At 36.1% G+C, this 23,593-nt stretch overlaps 1 protein-coding gene across 5 annotated transcripts in view; it reads right to left on the minus strand.

Annotated features, from left to right (window-relative positions):
- The window catches only part of NT5C2 (5'-nucleotidase, cytosolic II), a 101,269-nt gene that overhangs the window by 56,588 nt on the left and 21,088 nt on the right, over positions 1-23,593 (minus strand). For 4 of the 5 annotated variants that reach the window (XM_042908227.1, XM_042908226.1, XM_042908230.1 and 1 more), the window contains one exon: positions 17,777-17,901. In XM_042908227.1, coding sequence (XP_042764161.1) covers positions 17,777-17,877 — 101 coding nt within the window. In that variant the 5' untranslated portion in view covers positions 17,878-17,901. Of the gene's footprint in view, positions 1-17,776; positions 17,902-18,062; positions 18,086-23,593 lie in introns of those variants that run through there. The other variant, XM_042908228.1, reaches the window with a different exon arrangement.

A 23,593-nucleotide genomic window follows, 5' to 3' on the forward strand; every position in this document is an offset into this window, starting at 1 on the left:
GAAAAAAATGTGTATAAAATACTAAGAGTACTTACTGGTCATACTATGACCAGTAAAGCTTTCAAAGCACACTTTAAGGAGATTCTCTTTAAGGAAGAGACATTAAAATTCCTTTCACCTTCTTTCCGAAATGAAGGAACTGCAGTAATGAGAGCAGATGGCGGGGAATAAAAGAGAAGACTAGCAAATGAAGAATATACAAATTAAGAGAGACACCAGAGAAAATATCAGTACTTCTGAATATAAATTTACTGTTCTAGAACCTCAGTCTAAATAAATACAAATTTTTCCAATCCTTTTTTTCATATTTTCCTCTAAATTCTTTTTCATTTTTTTCTCCACAAATTTTTAAAGCAAAGACCAATGTATGGAGAATAATTTATAAAATGGAGCAAAATACAAAGGTTAAATTTTGCAGAATAAAAGTAAGAAGAAAGTATGATTATCCAATGTTATTAGGCAAACTTAACAACTGTACTCACTGTGCTATAATGGAAAAGAGAGGTCAAAATCTAGAAGTTAAAATAAAAGCAAATGATAAAACTCATTTTGACCTCTTACCTAATAGAAAGCAGCACTAGTAACTCTAGTTACTCTAGAGGATCCAACAACTCTAAAGGATCAGGAAGCAATCATGACACTAGGAGAGTGCATTTTTCCTGCATAACACATCCTAAATCATCTGTATTCCCCCAAGTACATTCCCGTAAAGAAGAATAAATAATAACCTTTTTATTCACAAAATTTTAAATAAGCAAGTTGAGGAGCTTCTCAAGTCTCATCCCCCACCAACTTTATTGAGGTATCATTTACTCAACATAAAATTCACCCATTTTAAAGTTTGGTGCATTCTGGCAATCATACACACTTATGTAACAACTACCATAATCAACCCCAAATGGTCTTTCAAGTCTCCCTTTTTTAAAAGATTTTATTTTTAAAGTAATCTCTATACCCAACGTGGGGCTTGAACTCAAAACCCCAAGATCAAGACTTGCATGCTTGACCAACAGGCCAGCGAGACACCCCTCCCTCATGTCTTTTTGCAATATCACCCCGACTTCTGCCCCAAGCTACCACTGATCTATACTTTCTGTCACTACAGTTTTCATATAAATGGAATCAAATAAGCTATAGTTTGTGCCTGGCCTCTTCTTTCTTAGCACATTTCTGATACTCATTCATGTTGTTACATGTATCAAAATTAGTTATTCTATTCCTGAGCAATATTCCATATTATGGATATACCACAATTTGTCTATCCATTAAGTTACTAGATACTTTGGGCAGTTCCCAGTTTTTTACTATTATAAATAATGTTGCTATAAACACTCACATACAAATCTGTTTGGGAGATATGCTTTCATTTCTCTTGGGTAAATACCTATAAGTGGAATTACTAGGTATGTTTAACATAATAGTTGTGGGTTGGTTTTTTTTTTTTTTATTTAATGTTTATTCATTTTTGAGAGAGAAAGGATGAATGGAGGCAGAGAGAGAGGGAGGCAGAGGATTTAAAGTGGTCTCTGCACTGACAGCAGTGAGCCCCTTGTGGGGCTCAAACTCACAAACTGTGAGATCATGATCTGAGTTGAAGTCAGACACTCAACCAACTGAGCCACCCAGGCACCCCGGTCATGTTTAACTTTAAAAGGCATTGCCCAAACGTTTTTCTCTTTTGTATTCTCATCAGCAAGGCATAAGAGTTCCAGGTGCTCCATATTGTCAGTATTTGGGTTTTGTTTTTTTTTTTTAATGATTATTTATTTTAAGACCGAGAGAGAGACAGAGCATGAGCAGGGGAGGGGCAGAGAAAGGAGACACAGAATACGAAGCAGGCTCCAATCTCTGAGCTGTCAGCACAGAGCCCCACGCGGGGCTCAAACTCCCAAACAGTGAGATCATGACCTGAGGACACTTAACCGACTGAGTCACCCAGACGCCCCTACAGTGTTTTTAATTTTAGTCATTCTAGTGGGTCTGCAATGGTATCCCATTGTGTTTTTTTAATTCATATTTCCCTAATGACTAATGCTGTAGAGCATCTTTTCAAGTGCCTATTGGCCATTTCTTTTTCTGTGTGGAACATCTATTCAAATCTTTTGCCCATTTTTAAACTGGGTTTGTCTTAATTGTTGTGTTGTGAGAATTCTTCATATATTTTGGTCATAAGTCCTTTATTAGATATATATGTATTGAGAATATCTTCTCCCAGTCTGTGGCTTGCCTTTTCATGTTTTTTTTTTTAAATTTTAATGTTTATTTATTATTGAGAGACAGAGAGACAGAACATGAGCATGGGAGGGGCAGGCAGAGAGAAGAGGAGACACAAAATACAAAGCAGGCTCCAGGCTCCGAGCTGTCAGCACAGAGCCCAATGCGGGGCTCAAACTCACAAACCACGAGATCATGACCTGAGTTGAAGTCGGACGCTTAACCAATTGAGCCACCCAGGCGCCCTGCCTTTTCATTTTCTTAATGGTGTCTTTTAAATAGCAGAGTTTTGTGGGTTTTTTTTTTTTAATTTTCACGAAACCCAATTGAACAATTTTGATTTTCATGTTTTTATGTATTTTCTCCAAGAAATTTTTAGCTAATTCAAGATCACGAAGATTTTCACCTACACTTTACTTTTTACTTCTACATTTAGGTCTAGATCCATTTTGTGTTATTTTTTATATACGGTTTGAGGTAAAGGTCAAGACTCTTTTTTTCTGAATGAATGTTCAGTTATTCCAATCATTGAATTATCTTTGCCTCACTGTTAAAAATCAATTGACTATGTATGTGAGGGTCTATGAAGTCCCTATTAGGTTTCATGATCTATATATGACTATTCTTACACTAATACCACAGTGTCTCCAATATCACAGGTTTACATAAGGCTCAAGTATAATTTTTGGTGATTTAACTTAATAACAATCTTTTCCTATTACCATTAGGAAAATATTTCACAGATATCAAATGATATCTATGTCTAAATATTACACATATACAAACTGTGAATATTAGAATTCTTTTCATACCAAAATACAAAATTTATCCATTTATTTCTAAAAACAGCAAAGGAGAATAAACTCTGATTTCATTTATATTATCCATACATTTCAAATGAACTTGCTCAGGGGAGCCTAGCTAGCTTAGTCGGTAGAGTATGGTTCAGCATCATGAGTTCAAGCCCCACATTGGGGGTAGAGCTTACTTTTAATTAATTAATTAACAAATAAATAAATAAATAAATAAGCAAGCAACTATAAAAGCTAATCTTCAAAAAAAAAAAAAAAAAGTGAGGGGTGCCTGGGTAGCTCAGTCGGTTAAGCGCCCAGCTTCGGCTCAGGTCATGATCTCACAGTTCATGTGTTCGAGCCCTGTGTCGGGCTCTGTGCTCACAGCTCAGAGCCTGGAGGCTGCTTCAGATTCTGTCTCTCTCTCTCTCTCTCTCTCTCTCTCTCTCTCTCTCTCTCTCTCTGCCCCTCCCCCACTAGTACTCTGTCTTTAAAAAATAAATGTTAAAAAAATAATTTAAAAAAATGAACTTGCTCATTACCTATTCATACAGCATGGAAATTGCCCCAGGGGCTCCTAGAAATAAACCTAAAAGAATATCTCAACCCTTATGGTGTCATTTGGTTTATATAGATTTCTTTCTAACTAATTCTAACACACACTTTAGGGAGAAAATTAATACTAATTACTTTCTAAGAATTTTGACTGCACCTAGAAATATAGTTCTTTTTTTAACTGATTTTTTAATGTTTATCTGTTTAGAGAAAGAGAGTGGGGGAGGGGCAGAGACAGGTAGGGAAAAGACAGAATCCCAAGCAAGCTCCATGCTGTCAGTGCAGAGCTCGCTGTGCGGCTTGAACTCACGAACTGTAAGATCATGACCCGAGCTGAAATCAAGAGCTGGATGCTTAACTGACTGAGCAACCTAGGTGCCCCTAAAAATACTGTTTTTAAATCTACAAACCAGCTTTATAAACAATCATGTGTACAAGACGGGCCAATATTACCAGCATCTGTGATCATCTTTATCATAAAAATTGTTTAACAACTGCAGGTATAGCTGATACTAGAAAGAAAACATACTAACCCTAAAGAGGCAGTTCTTTCTAATTTTCACATTTAAAGAAACTTCAAATCTAGTGATGTCATGAGAGTTCTAAAAATAATACAGAATTATTATGCCCATGGTTGTTCTCTGAGATTTCAAATTACAGTAAAGTGGGCCAATTTTAGTTTGCTCAAAATCAACACGATTAGATTTTTTAAAAACTGTAAACATGGAGCCCTGAAAGTATTCAAAATTTCTAATAGAACAAAGAACTAGAAAAAGAATTAAGAGCTTCCAGAAAATCAAAATTAAAATTTACTGTATTAAAAATTTTTTTTTTGTGATCTGCGTCCTACTTAACCAGAGAATGTCTCTGAAATTAACTAGGTCTAGTTACGCTTGAAGGTTAGGAGTAAAATAATTAGTATGCAATCATTAACTTACATGTCACCTATTATAGTAGTGACAAAAAGAATAGCAGTAGCAATTCAAACTCTGAGGCTTAAGAAACAATAATATAAAAACAGTGAAAACCCTAACATGGAACTATTTTATATTGCAAAGTAAAAAGGCATAGGGGATTCTATTCAAAATTACTTTTTGTCTACACTTCCCAGAAAGAAACAAAATCACAAGCCGCCTTTCACTGAATCTTTCACAACATTTTCCACAGGCACAAATTATTTGAAAATGCCTTTGAGCTTTTAAACTTCACTCGTGTCTATATAAAATTCTTTGGAAAGACACCCCTATTTATTTCCAGTTTTCATAAACACTTGCCGCAGAAAAACAAAATCAGTGCTTAAAGCTCACTAAATTCCTATGGAGAGTATCAACCCTCAATGCTGTCTTTCAAAATAGCAATAGTAAAACTTTATAGTAGAGTATATGTGAAGCATTAACAACGTAAGCTTTCAGCTAAATTTCTTTCAATCTCTCCCTCTACCTTCTCTGTCCGGCTGGTAACACTGCTTATTAATCTTCCAATTCACAGATGACTAGAACATTTTTTTCACTGAGAAAAATGAAGGAGAAAGAATAATAAACTCACTTACCCTTCCTTAGACATTCTCAAAGATCTACTTCCTCTGGATGAGAATACAGGATCAACAAACAAGCTTCAATGATCTTTTGAGAACTGTAGCTCATTTGTTAAAGCACAGAGAACTCTGGCCCTGAGAGGCCCAACAAATTCGGGCACAATGCCGAACCCTAACCAGGCAATATCTCAGCGACCAATAGCCTCAGCTTTAAATACTTGAAAACCTAAGAATAATAGGAAAAAATTGGAGGGCAGAAAAAATAACTAATAGTCTGAATTGTTTAAGACTGGCCAGGTTAGGAAAATGACAAGTTCCCCTAAGAGACAGGAATCATTAGAGGCAAACACACAGAAAAAGCAAATTTACCCCCTAATGAGGCCTGCCAATAGTAAGCAAACAATGAGTTTCACAGAATGGAGTGGCCTTAGTCAGTCCAAATCATTTTTAGTTTTCTCTGGGAGAAAAAAAAAAAAAAACCAATAGGATAAATAATACTATGTCTTAATTCTCAATTTAGTTATTTCCTCCCTTAGAAAATGAACAATGTGAACTACAGAGGAAGGAAGTATTTATATGCCAATCATATTACAGAAGGAATATAAAGTATTTCCACTGAGGTCTTTTTTTCCTGATCATTAACCGCTTTTAAGGAAAACATCTGTGTTCACAAATATTTTACTCCATCACCTGAAAATTTCAGCTCATGTGGAAAGAAATTTACAGATCTTTGGCATATGGGGGATAAATTCAGAACATTCTAGAGGTTAATTACAAATTTCAGAGCAAGTCGAAGTTTAAAAGACAAACATCTGCAAATTTCCTTCCTCCTGACCAAATATAATGCATGGGGATTATGCAACAAGGGGAGAAATAAACAAGTGTGTGAAAGTCTAAGAAAACTGAGATGTCAAGTAAATCATTCTACTGGTGATTCAAATTGAAAATAAAATATACATACCTTCAAGAAATACTACATGAATTACAACTTAAAAAAAATTATCTCTTTAAATATTACCTAAATATCTTACTATAAAGGTTTCTATTAGTCATTAAAATGTTTAGTCACCAGTAACTAAAAGCACTATACCTGAAACTAAAATAACACTGTATGTTAAGTATACTTGAATAAATTTTTTTAATAAAAGCACTATTAAATGCTATAAATTCAAACTAAAATTGTTTTCAGTTTATTTAGAAAAGCAGTATGGTGTCATGGAAGAAGAATGAGCACTGGAGCAACTAGGTTTAAATTCTAGTTTTTCCACTTTCTTGCTCTGGAACCTTGAGTAAGTTATATATGCTAAGCCTCAGATTTTTTACCTATAGAAGACAGATAACATCTGGTAGGGTTATCGTCATTTGTAAGCACTCAAAAAACTTCAAGTGTTGGGGTACAGTAAAGCAACTGGGTAGCTTGTCAAGCATTATCTCACCAAAATATCTCTTGAGAAATATTTTTTTAATCCAATTTTCAAATTGTACATGAATATAAAGAACTTTCACCGACCATCCTCAAACCAAATTCCATAAATACAGGAACACAAACTGAATAGGGAAAAATGATCTAATCCTTAAGACTGCCAATTTCCCCTGGCTTCCCTGGATTTTCAGTTTGTGGCATCACAGCTCAGTGTGGTGGAAATAAATGTAATTACTAAGTTTAAGCCTTTACTACTTGCAGAGAAAGGGAAAACAAAAATTCTCACTTGGACAAAGGGTATACACACTTACATGTGCTTCCTGTGCAAATGATACTGCACTGTTTGAAGAGGATTAGCTCTTTCAAACTTCATATGGATAGTCAAGAAATATTATTGAATCTCTATGTGCCTGGTACCCATAATACAAAGATAAACATGGCAGCCCTTGATTTTAAGGAGTTCAAAGTCTAACTGGGAGGAGACCCACTCACAAAGCTTAAAAGCAGTGTGTAACTACAGTGTTAGAGATATGCACAACAGAGAGATGCATCTATAGTCTCTTGCCTGAGTCTTTCTGAAAAGACAAAATGCCCAAGTTCTTGTTTTTTAAACAGATATTGTGCTAAGCACTTTATATTATCTCATTTAATCTCAAATAACTCTGAGGTATATATTATTCCAATTTCACAGATGACAAAACAAGACTATAGAAGTTAAATACTGTGGGGGCGCCTGGGGGGCTCAGTCGGTTGAGCGTCTGACTTCGGCTCAGGTCAGGATCTCATGGTCCGTGAGTTCGAGCCCTGCATCGGGCTCTGTGCTGACAGCTCAGAGCCTGGACCCTGCTTCAGATTCTGTGTCTCCCTCTCTCTCTGCCCCTCCCCGTTCATGCTCTCTCGGTCTCAAAAATAAATAAACGTTTAAAAAAAAAAAAAGGAGTTAAATACTGCGATTCTAAAGAAATTAAACGGAATAATGCAAAATGCTAACCTAAGGTCCAGCCTCTTAATCACCATGATAAAAGGATTAGATTAGCAGGTGTTAATCAGGCTAAAAGAGTAAGTGGAGAACATTTCAAAAGAAGAGGAACTAAGAATGAAAAGCAACTTAACAGACATTAGGATGTGTAGAAAAAAAAAAAACAATCCTAGACTCAACTCAGAATTAATGGAATAAAGTTTGAGGCAGGGAACTGCTCAAAATGAAAGTGAAAAGAAAAGAGTCAGTCTTACAGGACCTCAAATGTTATGTTAAGGGGCTTAGAATTTATCCCATTGCACAGAGAATGTGATGCCACTGAAGGTTTTAATCAGAGTGATAATTTGATTTTAAAAATAGATTTTCAGCTATGAAAAAAGATTGAAATCTTGCTGTATACAACGACATGGAGCTAGACAGTATAGTGTATAGAGAGTATAGAGCTAGAGAGTATAATGCTAAGCAAAGTAAGCAAGTCTTAGAAAGACAAATACCGTATGACTTCACTCTTATGTGGAATTTAGGAAACAAACAAAACAACCAAAAAAAAAAAAAAATGGATTTGAAGAGAACAAGGCAAAGAGATCTATTGGGGTTACTGTAGTAATCCAGGACAATGAGGACCAGAGCCTGGACTAGTATTATCAGGAATGAAAAGGCCAGAATCTATAAATGACTAGGTTCATATTAAAGCACACATATGCAGGGGCACCTGGGTGGCTCAGTCAGTTTAAGCGTCGGACTTTGGCTCAGGTCATGATCCCACGGTTTGTGAGTTTGAGCCCTGAGTCAGGCTCTGTCCTGACAGCTCAGAGCCTGGAGCCTGTTTCAGATTCTGTGTCTCCCCCTCTCTCTGCCCCTCCCATGCTTGTGCTCTCTCTCTCTGTCTCTCAATAATGAATAAATGTTAAAAAAAAAAAAAAAAAAAATTTAATGCACACATATGCATGTATTCTAAACGTATTGAAAAGGGACTACAAAGATGATCTCCAAACTACTAATGGTGTTCACCTGTGAGAAAGAGGTGTGAGGATGAAAGGGAAAGTGAAGGGGAACTTTCATATTCCACACTGCATTTCTGTACTCCTGAATATTGTACAATAAGAATTTACTTGTGCTGACAGCACAGAGACTGGAGCCTGCTTTGGATACTGTTTTTCTCTCTGCCCTCCCCCACTTCCACTCTTTCTCTCTCTCAAAAATAAACAAACATTAAAAAAAAAAAAAAAGGAATTTACTTAGGGGCATCTGGGTTGCCAAGTAGGTTAAGTGTCTGACTTTGGTTCAAGTCATGATCTCACGGTTCATGAGTTCGAGCCCCCAACTGGGCTCTGAGCTGACAGCTCAGAGCCTACTTGGATCCTCTGTCTCCCTCTCTCTCTCTCTGCCCCTTCCCTGTGCTCTCTCTCTCCTCAAAAATAAGCAAACATTAAAAACAAAAAAGAATTTACTTGTCTATCACCTAAATAATTTTAAACACTGTTAAAAAAATAATTAAGAGATTAAAATTTGGGGGGCACTTGGGTGGCTCAGTCAGTTAAGCATCCGACTTCAGCTCAGGTCATGATCTCACGGTTTGTGGGTTCAAGCCCGCATTGGGCTCTGTGTTGACAGCTCAGAGCCTGGAGCCTGCTTCAGATTCTGTGTCTCCCTCTCTCTCTGCCCCTCCCTCTCTGGCACTCTCTCTTTCTCTCTCTTTCAAAAATAAAAGTTTAAAAATAAATGAATAGGGGCGCCTGGGTGGCTCAGTCAGTTGAGCTTCCGACTTCGGCTCAGGTCATGATCTCACCGTCTGTGAGTTCGAGCCCCACGTTGGGCTCTGTGCTGACAGCTCAGAGCCTGGAGCCTGCTTCGGATTCTGTGTCTCCCTCTCTCCCTAACCCTCCCCCGCTCATGCTCTGTCTCTCTCTGTCTCAAAAATAAAATAAAACATTAAAAAAATTAAAAAAATTAAAAAATAAAAATAAATAAAAATAAATGAATAAATAAATAAAGAGATTAAAATTTGGGATTATTGTGTTTAACTTCTGAAATAATTTAATTTCTGAATGGATGTATTAACAATTAAAATTTTCTTTTTTTTTTTTTTATTTTAGAGAGAGAGTGAGAGCACAAGTAGGGAAAGAGCGGGGGGGGGGGGGGGGGGGGTGGTGGCTGAGGGAGAAGGATGGGGGGGAAGAGAGAGAGAATCCCAAATAGGCTCCACACTTAGTACAGAGCCAGACATGGGGCTCTATCCCACAACCCAGGATCATGACATGAGCCAATATCAACAGTTGGATGCTCATCCAACTGGGCCACCCAGGTGCCCCTAAAATTCTCTTTTAAAAAGCCTTGAGGGGCACCTGGGTGGCTCAGTCAGTTAAGCATCTGACTTCGGCTCAGGTCATGATCTCGCAGGTTGTGAGTTTGAGCCCTGCATCAGGCTCTGTGCTGACAGCTCAGAGCCTGGAGCCTGTTTCAGATTCTGTGTCTCCCTCTCTCTCTGCCCCTCCCCTGCTCATGCTGTCTCTCTCTCTGTCAAAAATAAATATTTTTAAAAAAAGAAAGAAAATATATCCAAAGTTATTGAGGAGGAATATATATAAGACTGACACTTCTGATATGCCTTTTGTGTAACTTTAACTTAAGCTCAGTACTAGTATATTGAATAACATATGATGTTATGAAACAGGATGCATTATGTAACGTTATATATTAAATGATAAATAATACAATTAAATCAGTAAGAATGGAAAGAAGAAAAAAATACAAGTAAAAAGTAAACAAATGAACCTAATTTCACTGCATACAACTACCCTAACCATAGTGTATAGAAAAAGAGCAAAAAAGAACTAATCCAAATAACTTAAAAAAAACAGGCATCTGATTACATACTATTAGTCACTGGCAGGGTAGAGTAAGAAAGCAAAAGTAATGCAACAAATTCTGAACTTTTTATTTTTTTTATTTAAAAAAATTTTTTTAAGTTTATTTATTTATTTTGAGACAGTGTGAGAGAGAGCAAGCAGGAGGGGTAGAGAGAGAGGGAGACAGAGCAAATCACAAGCAGGCTCCACACTGACAGTGCAGAGCCCAATGTGGGGCTCAAACTCACAAACTGTGAGCTGAAATCAAGAGTCAGACACTTAACTGACTAAGCCACCGAGGCGCCCCAAATTCTGAACTTTTTAAAAGTTTGTTTGTTATGGTATGAGCAAATCAATTATGAAACTATTCTAGATGTATTATTAGAATGAGCAAATGAGTAAAGATGTTGATGTTGTGAAGATTCAGGGTTCTCTTTACAGAACAACAGATATTTTCATGAAATCAAAGTAAACAAGGGGGCACCTGGGTGGCTCAGTCAGTAGAGCGTCTAACTCCTGATCTCACGGTTGCAGGCCCAAGCCCTCTGCTGGGTGTAGAGATTACTTAAAACTAAAATTAAAAAAAAAAAAAAAAAAAAAGAAAGTAAACAAGAAAGAACCTTATTGGGAAAAACTGGAATTAGAATAGTGCAAACTCATGATTTCAAAAATATATGTAAGAATGTGTGTACTCAGTGAAAATAATTTTGACAAATAAAGGTAGACATCTCTAGAATACTCCACCCAAAACAAGCAGAACATGCTTTCTTGTCAAGTACATATAGAAGATTATGTAAGAATGAGGTGCAAATCAATAGCAAAAAGTTTGTGGGACATTCACAAATACGTGGAAATTCAACAACACATTCCTGAATAACTGATGTGTCAAAAAGAAATCATAAGAGAACATAGAAAATACTTCAGAGATCACTCAAAAACACACAACATATCAAAATTTAGGGGATACAGTGAAAGCTGTACTGAGAGGTAAATTTATAGCTTTACAACGCATTTATTAAAAGAGAGAAAACATTTCAAAGCAATGACCCAAGCTTCTACCTTAAGAAATTCAAAAATGAAGAGCAAATTATACTCAAAAAACAAGCAGAAGGAAGCAAACGATAAAGATCAGAGCAGAAATAAAACAAAACAGAAAAACACTGGAGAAAAGTAAATGAAACCAAAGGTTGGTTTCAACAATATAACAACATTTAGCTAGAATGAAGAAAAAAAGAATCAAATTACTAAAGTCATAAATGAAAGCAGACACATTACTACTGACCTTAAAAAAATAAAAACAAATAGAAGAGAATACTATAAACAATTGTATGCCAACATAACAGGTAAAAGAGATGAAATGGACAAATACCTAGAAACACACAAACTACCAACACTGACTCAAGAAGAAATGGAAAATCTGAATAAACCAATAATAAGTAAAGAAATTAAGTCAGTAATAAAAAAAAAAAAAATCTTCCAACAGCACAGGCAACCTCAGTCCTGGGCTAAACAGTGTACAGACACAAGTAGCCCTGGCTACTTCAGATAGATGGAAGCCTTTTGTATTTAAACAAGTTGGAGGGGAGGGGTGACAGAGGAAGTATGAGAGAAGAAGGAGATGTGAACATTAAGTTATTCACATTGTCCTGATGCTGAATATGGATGCTGGTATATCCAAATATTGACATAGTTCTTGTGTTTTTCAATTTAAGAAAGAGAATTTGCAAAATCTTTTTTGGTTGTATAAACCGGTTATATTCATGACCTTGTATGTATTTCATAAAGTGAATATCAATAAATACTGTTTAAAGTAAAAATAAAAAAACGTCCAACAAAGCTGAAAATTTATAGCTTCCCTGGTGAACTCTATCAAATGTTCAAATAAAAATTAACACCAATCTTTCTCAAATTTTTCCATCAGAGTTGAGCCAGTAGTACATCTCAATACCTAAGCCAGGAAAAAGAAAATATAGAACAATATCCCTATGTAGATAAAAAAAAAAAAAAATCCTCAACAAAATACCAGCAAACCAAATCCAACTAAGTACAAAAACCACATGATCATTTCAATAGACACAAAAAAGCATGTGACAAAATCCAACACCCTTTCATGATAAATACATTCAACAAACTAGAACTAGAAAGGAATTTCAAACTAGGAATAAAAAGGAATTTTCATAACCTGATTAAAGGACAGCTATGATAAACCTGCAGCTAACATCATACTAAATGATGAAAGATTGCAAGATTTCTTCCTAAGGTGAGGCAAAAGAAAAGGGATGTTTACTCTTACTAGTCCTGTACAGCGCTGTACTGGACATGATAGCCAAAATTAGGCAAGAAAAAAGGCCTCCAAATTGGAAAAGAAGAAATCTATCCTTATTTGCAGATGACATGATCTTATATGTAGAATCACTAAAAAATCCACAAAACAAACAAACTGTTAGAGCTAATGGCTATTTTGTTTTTATGCCATCCATATATCCTCGGTAGTGAAGAATCAGTCTTTTGCCCATTTCCTCATTGGGTTGAATTTTTAAGTTCTTTATATATTCTGGAAAGAAATCTTTAACAGATGCGTGATTTACAAATATTTTCTCAGTCCGCAGCAGCCTTATACTTAATAGCTAAAAACCAAAAAGCTCTAAGGTCCATAAACAGAAAATAGATGAACAAACTGTGGTATACTGATAACAATGGAAGGCAGAATAATAATAAAAAAGAACAAATTACTGATACACACAAGAATATAGATGAATCTAACTCTCAAACATTACTTTGAATAAAAGAAGTCATACACAAGAGTCCTTGAAGGTGAAATATGCTATCTAAATATGAGTAACATGTCTTCAAACGGAGTTTCTTTCTATGGATTTCATTAAATCAAAGATCTGCTATCTCTTTTTTTTTTTTAATTTTTTTTTTAATGTTTATTTATTTTTGAGACAGAGAGAGACAGAGCATGAACGGGAGAGGGTCACAGAGAGAGGGAGACACAGAATCTGAAACAGGCTCCAGGCTCTGAGCTGTCAGCACAGAGCCCGACGCGGGGCTCGAACCCACGGACCGTGAGATCGTGACCTGAGCCGAAGTCGGACGCTTAACCAATCGAGCCACCCAGGTGCCCCTTAGATCTGCTATCTCTTATTCTCTCTCTTCCTTGCCACTGCCACCAAACCACTTTTCTATTTTACTTTTAGGTAGGTTTTTGGAAGAAGCATAAAGGGAATGGAAGCAGAGAAACAAACTGAAAATGTTTTAGGATCCAGTATCTTTTTTTGAACAATAAAGTTTAGAGAATCTGTATTCCATAAAGTAGGATCACCACACATTACGAAGAGAACTTATATTTAGAAGAGACCAGGAATACCTATGATGTAAGAAAAAAAAGGTAAGTCACTGAAATTTTTTAAACTTTTCACGCTGAGATAATTCTAGATTCATATGCAGTAGCAAGAAATAACACGGAAAGATTCCTCTATATCGTTCACCTAGTTTCCATCAAGGAGAAGATCCTGTATAAATACAGTACAATATCACAACCAGGGAACTGATATCGATACAATTCACCAACTTTATCCAGATTTCACCAGCTTTACATGCATTCATGTGTATGTAGCTTCATGTAATCATCACTGAAGTCAAGACACAAAACAGTTCCAATCATAAGGATTCCCTGTGTTATTTTTTTACAGCTATGCTCACCTCCCTTCACTTACCCCAATCCCTAACTCCTTGCAACACTACTGTTCTTAATCTCCATAATTTTGTCATTTCACGAATGTTATAGAGATGGAATCATGTACTAGGCAAACTTTTGAGATTGGCTTTATTAACTCAGCATAATTTTCTTGATACAGCAAAGTTGTGTGTATTGATAGTTCATTCTTTTTTATTGTTGAATGGGATTCTTCAGAGCTAATATTTTAGGCAAAAAAATAGGGTGAAAAAAACCCTTCCCAGCTCCTGAATCCTTATCTGCCATTCCCTAGGAATATGAAACACTATTCAAAGCATTAGAATGATATACTAACAAAAAAAGTTTAACACAGTTCTGATAACTCGACCTCACTCTTCTTATTCTGACAAGATATATGCCATCTGTATATTATTTAAGGAACACAGCTGCTTGACATTTCTGAGGACCTATCTCTTCCATGTGATTTTCAATTCATAAGATGGCTATTGAAATCTTATCAACTTGTCCATTTGACTATTAAAACCTATACTAAAATGACAGGTTAATTCAGCTTAATCAACGATACAACTAAAACGCTGAATGACATTCATGTGATATGTACTAAGTGGTTAACTGAGAAAGAAATTAAAATTTATCAACATGGCAGTCTCCCTCTGTATAAAACCTGATACTTGTTTTTAACTTGCAGTTAAAAAAAATCATAAACACTTCTAATTCTACCAGTGTGCCAAGCTACAAATACTACAAAATAATTTTATATAGGTACACAAATACCTTTTTACTCCTTAAACATATATAATAATTTAACTCTGAGTAGAGAAGAAATTAGAGAGGTTTAAATAAGCACTGGAATGGCTTTGGAGGCCTAAATTTCAATTTAAAAAATCATTTTGGAAAAATATAAAGAACTTAAAGACAAAGTGATTACAAGGTCTTTTAAAATAAGGCAAAAGACTGCTTAACCAAAAATTCACAGGCCCAATTGTTTATCAGACCTCAGTTCAACATGATAAAACCACTGCTGAATTCATAAGCTATATTCATAAAGAACCAACTTACTTACAGAAATTCTTCTGTACTATAATCATCAAAATTTAAAAGGAAAGAAACAAATACCTGATTTCAGCACCCTGGGCACAGTCAACATCGAGAGAAGATGCAAAATCTAATTGTTCCATTCTTGGATTTGATAGATACAAATTGTGATCTATACTGATCACTATCAGATTCTCAGTGTTAAACAAGGAACTACCTAAGAGGTAGTTGTCTAACTTGCCTCCTTCAAGCCACTGTAACATCTGAGCAACTCAGCCTATCTTCTGACCATAGAGCAAAACTATTCCAATGAAGGGTTTGGCTTGATAATTATCTTCAGCCTAGAAGACTCAATAACCATAATAAGGAAATGAAAGACGTACAATAGTCATACATTCTGAAGGCCAGTTTCTTAAAAATGACTCATGACCATCATTTTTAAGACTAATATTAGCAAGAAAAAAGCCAGAAGTTAGATGTCTATTTACTTAACTAAAAATATTTAGCTTCTTCTAAAAAGGGAATTCTAAAGCATCACACAGTGTATAGTTTATGATAAATGATCATCAGAGTCTACCTAATTCAACCAGTGATAAATTACCAACTCCAATAAATGTCTTTAATAAAAAACCCTAGAAACAGAATATTCTACAAACTTATTTAACTAGAAAACTAAAATAAATTCCTTTTAAATGATTTCTATTAAAAATTTTTAATTAACAAAAGCAAATACTTGCAAAAATTCAAGAACCCAAATTCTACATTAAAAGGAAAATCTGCAATATACGACAAGATGGATAAACCTTGAGAACACTACGCTAACTGAAATAAGTCTGTCACAAAAAGACATACTGTATGATTGTACTTATATGAATACTTGGAGTTATCAAAATTATAAAGACAGACAGTATAATGGTGATTGCCAGGGGCTGGAGGAGGAAAGGGGAGTTACTGTTTAATAAGTATAGTATCAATTTTACAAAATGAAGTTAGAGGGATGGATACTGGTGATGGCTGCACAACAGTATGAATGTACTTAAAACCACCGAACCATATGCTTAGAACAGTGAAGACGTAAACTATATGATGTGTACACTTTACCACAATAAAAAGGAAAAAAATGTTTTAAGTGATCTAAAAATTCAAATCCTTGAAGATGTTTTTCTCCTGTTTCTATTATTTCAGATTGTACTCTACTATATGAAGACTATAGGGTGCAGAGCCAATCTACAATCTTACAGGAAATATCATTCTAAATGAGTCAGAAGCACTCAGGCTATATATGACATACTACATACAATTAGGACATGTGATGTTTACTCGATGATCTCTCTTCATTGCACAATTCTAGCCCCTGTTTCTACTGACAAACATGTTACATCATAACCAAATGTATGCAGCATAAACACTAAACAAATAACTGAACAAGTATAAAACACCTGTATATTTCCTCTTTCCTCCAACCTAGAAACAAATGAGTAATTATGAGTTGTTGTCGGTTCCTGGAGTTCCCATACAACTTTTTAGCACTACCAGTACACCAGCATTTCTTTCTACTTATACCTTGCTTACCCAAGATGGGAAGCCAGATAGTTCTAGTAGGGACCAGGACTTTGTATCCTATTAATTTATGGAAAATGTAAACTTCTAATTTCTGTCTAAAAACAAACGATCTCTAAACGCAGTACTTCTACGTATTTTGGCTACTGAAGGTTTGGGGAGAGACAGCCACTTAATTGACTCCATTAAAAGTGGCATATAAAAATATTTACATTTTAAACTTTTAAAGGATTTTTAAAAGGATTTAGAGAAAATATTAGTCTTAAGATAATAAATGTTGCTAATACTCAGCATTACCACATTCAATCGAATACACAGTAGCCAGGAGAGACAATTTCAAAAAATCTATTTAAAAACTATAATCAGTTTGTAGCAAATGTCAAATAAGAATTTCATTCTTATTTTTAAATGTTTTTACTTACTTTTGAGACAGAGAGAGCATGCACACAAGCAGAAAAGGGGCAGAGAGGGGGACAGAGAATCCAAAGTGGGCTCCAGACTGAAAGCAGAGAGCCCAATGCAGGGCTCGAACTCACTGTGAGATCATGATCTGAGCCAAAGTCGGAGGCTCTTAGTTGGTTACTAAGCCACCCAGGCACCCCAAGAATTTCACTCTTATTAACTAAGGTACAGAGCGCCTGGGTGGCTCAGGCAGTCAGTTGAGCATCAGAGTTCAGCTCAGGTCATGATCTCACGGTTCATGGGTTTTAGCCCTGCGTCCTGCTCTGTGCTGACAGCTTGGAGCCTGGAGCCTGCTTCAGATTCTGTGTCTCCCTTTCTTGCCCTCTCCTGCATGTTCCCTCCTGCGTGTTCTCTCTCTCTCTCTCTCTCTCTCTCTCTCTCTCTCTCTCAAAGAAATTAAAAAAATGTTAACTAAGGTACAATTCTCCAGCAGCTGAAGACTTTCTTCAGTTAAGGACTTTTATTAGTAGATATATTAAAACACAGCAGCAGCAGTATGGTGTACTAGCGCTTAAAAATCTAGACTCTAGACTAGGTTTGAACCATAAACTGGCCTTATAATCTATGTAAATTGCCTAACTTCTCTACACATTAATTTCATCATCTGTAAAATGAGGACAATATGTGCCCACTTTACAGAGCTGTTTTGAGGATTAAACAGACAAAATACTTACCGATGATAGGCTTCTCGCCGATACTTTTTCAGGGCATGCTTATCCATGTTAGCAGGCATATCCGCTGCATTCTGTAACCGATCACTCCAGGAGGTTGACATTTTATTTCAATTGTATGCTGAATTCTAGAAAAGAAAATCAGTAGTTTAGTAGCTTAATGTTGGTATCTATTTACTGTTATCTGATTTTTTTAAAAATCAGAAAAACTCTAGATTGCAAATTTACTGATATAATTATCTATTTAAATATACTGAATATGGTAAATATACTGAAAAATTATACTTACCCTTCTAAACTATGTCAATTTACAAAAATAATTTCATATGGTAATTTCTATCCAGACAGATCATATTCCAAATAATTAAGCATGACTGCCAATAAAAACTAACTTCAATCCTAGATTCTAGAAGAGACCTAGACAACAGATTTGTGAAAATATATTAATTTTCAGTTAATATAGGTTTCAAAATATGTAAAGTAAGCAACTCTGTAATTCTCTTTTTTTTAATGTTTATTTTTGAGAGAGAGTGCAAGTGGTAGCACTCTTGTGTGCACAAGAGCACAGGAGGGGCCGAGAGACAGAGACAGAAAGGCAGAGACAGAGACAGAGAGAGAGGAAGAGAATCCTAAGTAGGCTCCTTGCTGTCAGGGTGGAGCCCAACATGGGGCTCAAACCTAAACTGTGAGATCATGACCTATGCTGAGATCAAGAGCCAGACACTCAGCCCACTGAGCCACTCACGCACCCCAGCAACTCTTTAATTCTAATCAACACACTAAGCTCAATCAATGGGGGTAGAATTGCAAGTAATGAATGTCTGATTTCTAATTATATCATGCTTTTAAATTTTTCTACAATTATCTTTCAGCTGGTATTAAAGACTATGGACTAGAAAAAAAAAAAAAAAAAAACTAAAGCATTTTACCTATTAGAATAAACATCTAAAATAAGGTGAGCATGGGGAGCCTGGCTGGCTCAGTGCAACATACAAGTTTTATTTTAATTTTTTTAATGTTTATTTTTTTGAAAGAGAGAGAGCGTGAGTACAAGCAGGGGACAAGCAGGGGACGGGCAGAGAGGGAGACACAAAATCAGAAGCAGGCTCCAGGCTCTGAGCTGTCAACACAGAGCCTGATGCAGGATCTCGAACTCTCTCGAACTGGGAGCCACCCAGGCACCCTGGAACATGCAACTTTTGATCTCAGGGCTGTAAATTTGAACCCAAGGTAGGGTGTAGAGATTAAATCTTTTTTTTTTTTTTTTTTTTTTTTGAGAGAGAGAGAGAGAGAGAGAGTGTGGGGAAGAGGGACTGAGGGAGAGGGAGAGAGAGAATCTCAAGAGGGCACCACACTCAATGTGGAGCCCGACACAGGGCTCAATCCCACAACCCTGGGATCGTGACCTGAACTGAAATCTAGAGTCAGTCAACTGACTGAGTCACCAAGGTGCCCTCAAAATAAAATATTTAGGGGAAAAAAAAAAAAAAAAAAAAAGGAGTGCCACAGAAGTGCCTGGGTGGTTCAGTCAGTTCAGTTCAGCGCCCAACTCTTGATGTCACTTACGACATTAAGTCAATTTTTAAATTTTGTAGGTTTGTTTTTTTTTTAAAATGATTCATTGAGGTGAAATTCAAAAAAGTTAAACCATTTTAAAGTAAATAAGTCAGGGGCACCTGGCAGGCTCAATTGGAAGAGCATGTGACTCTTGATATCAGGATTGTGAGTTCAAACACCACTTTGGGGGGCGCCTGGGTGGCTCAGTCGGTTAAGCATCCGACTTTGGCTCAGGTCATGATCTCACGGTCCGTGAGTTCGAGCCCCGTGTCGGGCTCTGTGCTGACAGCTCAGAGCCTGGAGCCTGCTTCCAATTCTGTGTCTCCCTCTCTCTCTGACACTCCCCCGTTCATGCTCTCTCTCAAAAATAAATAAACATTTAAAAAAAAAAATTCAAACACCACTTTGGGTGTAGAGATTACTTAAAAATAAAATCTTTTATTTTTTTTATTTTATTTTTTTTTAAATAAAATCTTTTAAATAAATAAAGTCAAAAAATAAAAAATAAGTCAATGGCATATTCATAACATTGTGCAATTTCTACCTCTATCTAGTTCCAAAATATTTCCATCACTCCAAAGTAAAACCCCTTACACTTTAAGCAGTTTCTCCCTCATCCCCCTTAGCCCTCAACATGGCAACCACCAATCTGGGTTCTGTCTCGACAGATTTATCTATTCTGGATATTTCATATAAATGGAATCATGTAACATGTAACCTATTGTGTCTGACTTCTGTCATTTAACATAATATTTCTCATTTCATCCATATTGTACCAAGTTTCCATTGTACGTATTTATCACAATTCATCACAATTGATGGATGTCTGGACTATGTCCACCTTTTGGCTACTGTGAATAGTGCTGCTATGAACAGGTACAATGTATTTACATAGCAGTCTCCAATTCTTTTGAATATATATTTAGGTCTGTAAGTTTTTAAAGTAACCATGATTTCCAAACACTGTTTACAGAACAACAGTACTGGTATTTATAAAAGATTCTAGTTAAAATCTTTTTCTTTATTTATTATGAGAGAGCAAGAGAGAGAGGGCATGAACATGGGGGGGGGGGGGGAGGTTCAGAGAGAGGAGAAAGAATCCCAAGCAGACTCTGTACTGTCAGTGCAGAGCCTGACGTAGGCCTTGAATGAACGAACCATGAGACCATGACCTGAGACGAAATCAAGAGTCAGATATTTAACCGACTGAGCCACCCAGGTGCCCCTCTAGTTAAAACCTTATTAAAGTTTAAAATTAACTTGAGAGGAAGTTATTTGTTAGACTATTATAATTAAATCTAGACATACTATAAGGATTTTTTCTTTTAATAAAAAAAGATTCATGTAACAAATCTGGACCATTTTGTGGACCAAAAAGGGAGAAATTTAGAAGTGAGAATTATGATGGAACATCAATGATTTCTGGAATAGAGATTGGGAAGAGGACCAGAAATATAACTTACATGTATTTAACACTCAGATATGAAATTTGTATTCTATGGTAAATTAAGAGAAATCAGAATAGTCATGCATTAAAACAAGACTTCAACTGTAATTATGGTCCATCCAATAAAGCAAGGGAAATAAAATTTGTTTATTGTTGAGGTTTTTTTAAATTGTTGAGGTCTTAAGGAAATTCCAATTTTTAAAAATCTCAATATTCACAAAAGGCTACTTCTTAACATTTTTTCTTTTTAAATTAGGGAGATGTGCAGAAGGTGAGCTCTCTAATCTTCATTTGTATAATGATTAGTACACACGGGTGAGGAAACCCATTTGAAGCCTGAAAAAGAACCAACCAGAGTTAAAAGGAAACAATCTCTGAAGCTCATGCAGGTTGGGAAGAGTTCCCATCCCAAGTAGCCAGAATGAAAAACCTCATCACTAACACAGTATTGAGTAGAGTACAGTTGGAAGGGTTTGTGTGGGGCAAAATCATCAAGACTAAACATTGCTTTCATCCTGCCTAGCAAAAGTTAAAAGACCTGAAAGGACCAAACTGCTTCCAAGTACCTCAACCATGCCAAAAAACAAAGTTTAAACATATTCATAAGAATACAAAAATATCCAGCAACCAACAAGGTAAAATTTATACTGTCTGACATTCAATCAAAAATTATTAGCATTCAAAGAAATAGGACAATATGACCTATAATGAGGAGAGAAATCCATCAATTGCATAAATGACACAGATGATAAAATTTGTACAAACATTTAAAAATGACAACTACAATTATCTGAGATGAAAAACATGCTGGAGGGGTGGCTGGCTGGCTTAGTTGGAGAAGCATGGGACTCTTGATCTTGGGGTTGTGTTTATTTAAAAATAAAATCTTAAAAAAAAATTTTTTTTAATCATGCTGCAATGGTATTGGCACAAAAACAGACACATAGACCAATGGAATAGAATAGAAACCCCAGAACTAGACCCACAAACTTATGGCCAACTAATCTTTGACAAAGCAGGAAAGAACATCCAATGGAAAAAAGACAGTGTCTTTAACAAATGGTGCTGGGAGAACTGGACAGCAACATGCAGAAGATTGAAACTAGACCACTTTCTCACACCATTCACAAAAATAAACTCAAAATGGATAAAGGACCTGAATGTGAGACAGGAAACCATCAAAACCCTAGAGGAGAAAGCAGGAAAAGACCTCTCTGACCTCAGTCGTAGCAATTTCTTACTTGACACATCCCCAAAGGCAAGGGAATTAAAAGCAAAAATGAACTACTAGGACCTTATGAAGATAAAAAGCTTCTGCACAGCAAAGGAAACAACCAACAAAACTAAAAGGCAACCAACGGAATGGGAAAAGATATTTGCAAATGACATATCGGACAAAGGGCTAGTATCCAAAATCTATAAAGAGCTCACCAAACTCCACACCCAAAAAACAAATAACCCAGTGAAGAAATGGGCAGAAAACATGAATAGATACTTCTCTAAAGAAGACATCGGATGGCCAACAGGCACATGAAAAGATGCTTAACATCGCTCCTCATCAGGGAAATACAAATCAAAACCACACTCAGATATCACCTCACGCCAGTCAGAGTGGCCAAAATGAACAAATCAGGAGACTATAGATGCTGGAGAGGATGTGGAGAAACGGGAACCCTCTTGCACTGCTGGTGGGAATGCAAATTGGTGCAGCCGCTCTGGAAAACAGTGTGGAGGTTCCTCAAAAAATTAAAAATAGACCTACCCTATGACCCAGCAATAGCACTGCTAGGAATTTACCCAAGGGATACAGGAGTGCTGATGCATAGGGGCACTTGTACTCCAATGTTTATAGCAGCACTCTCAACAATAGCCAAATTGTGGAAAAAGCCTAAATGTCCATCAACTGATGAATGGTTAAGAAATTGTGGTTTATATACACAATGGAGTACTACATGGCAATGAGAAAGAATGAAATCTGGCCCTTTGTAGCAACGTGGATGGAACTGGAGAGTGTTATACTAAGTGAAATAAGACAGAGAAAGACAGATACCATATGTTTTCACTCTTATGTGGATCCTGAGGAACTTAACAGAAACCCATGGGGGAGCAGAAGGGGGAAAAAAAAAAGAGGTTAGAGTGGGAGAGAGCCAAAGCATAAGAGACTCTTAAAAACTGAGACCAAACTGAGGGTTGATGGGGGGTGGGAGGGAGGGGAGGGTGGGTGATGGGTATTGAGGAGGGCACCTTTTGGGATGAGCACTGGGTGTTGTATGGAAACCAATTTGACAATAAATTTCATATATTGAAAAATAAATAAATAAATAAGTAAATAAAAATCATGCTGCATAGGATGAATAGGTTATACATGAAAGAAAACATTAGTGAAGTTGAAGAAAAAGCAATAGAACCTATTCAAACTAAAAGAGAGAAAAGGACCAAAAAAAAAAAAAAAAAAAAAAAAAAAATTAAGAGCACCAGTGAGCTGTGCAAGTTCCAAGCACCTTGACATATGTGTAATTGGAGTCCACAAAGGAAAAGAGAAAGGACGAAAAGAGAAAAAAAAAAAAAATTAAAGAAACAGAGAAAAAATTTCCAAATTTGATATAAACCATAAATCCATACATTCAAGAAAACTCAGCAAACCCCAAGCACAAGAAACATTAAAATTACATCAAAGCACATCAAAACCAAATTCCTTAAAAAGTGGTAAAGAGAAAATATTAAAAAGGAGCTAGGGAGAAAATAAACACATTATTATTATTATTTTTTAATAAATGTTTATTCGTTTTTGAGAAAGAGAACGTGAGCAGGGAGGG

The sequence above is a fragment of the Panthera leo genome, chromosome D2, assembly GCF_018350215.1.
Source record: "Panthera leo isolate Ple1 chromosome D2, P.leo_Ple1_pat1.1, whole genome shotgun sequence".
Classification (NCBI taxonomy): Eukaryota; Metazoa; Chordata; class Mammalia; order Carnivora; family Felidae; genus Panthera; species Panthera leo.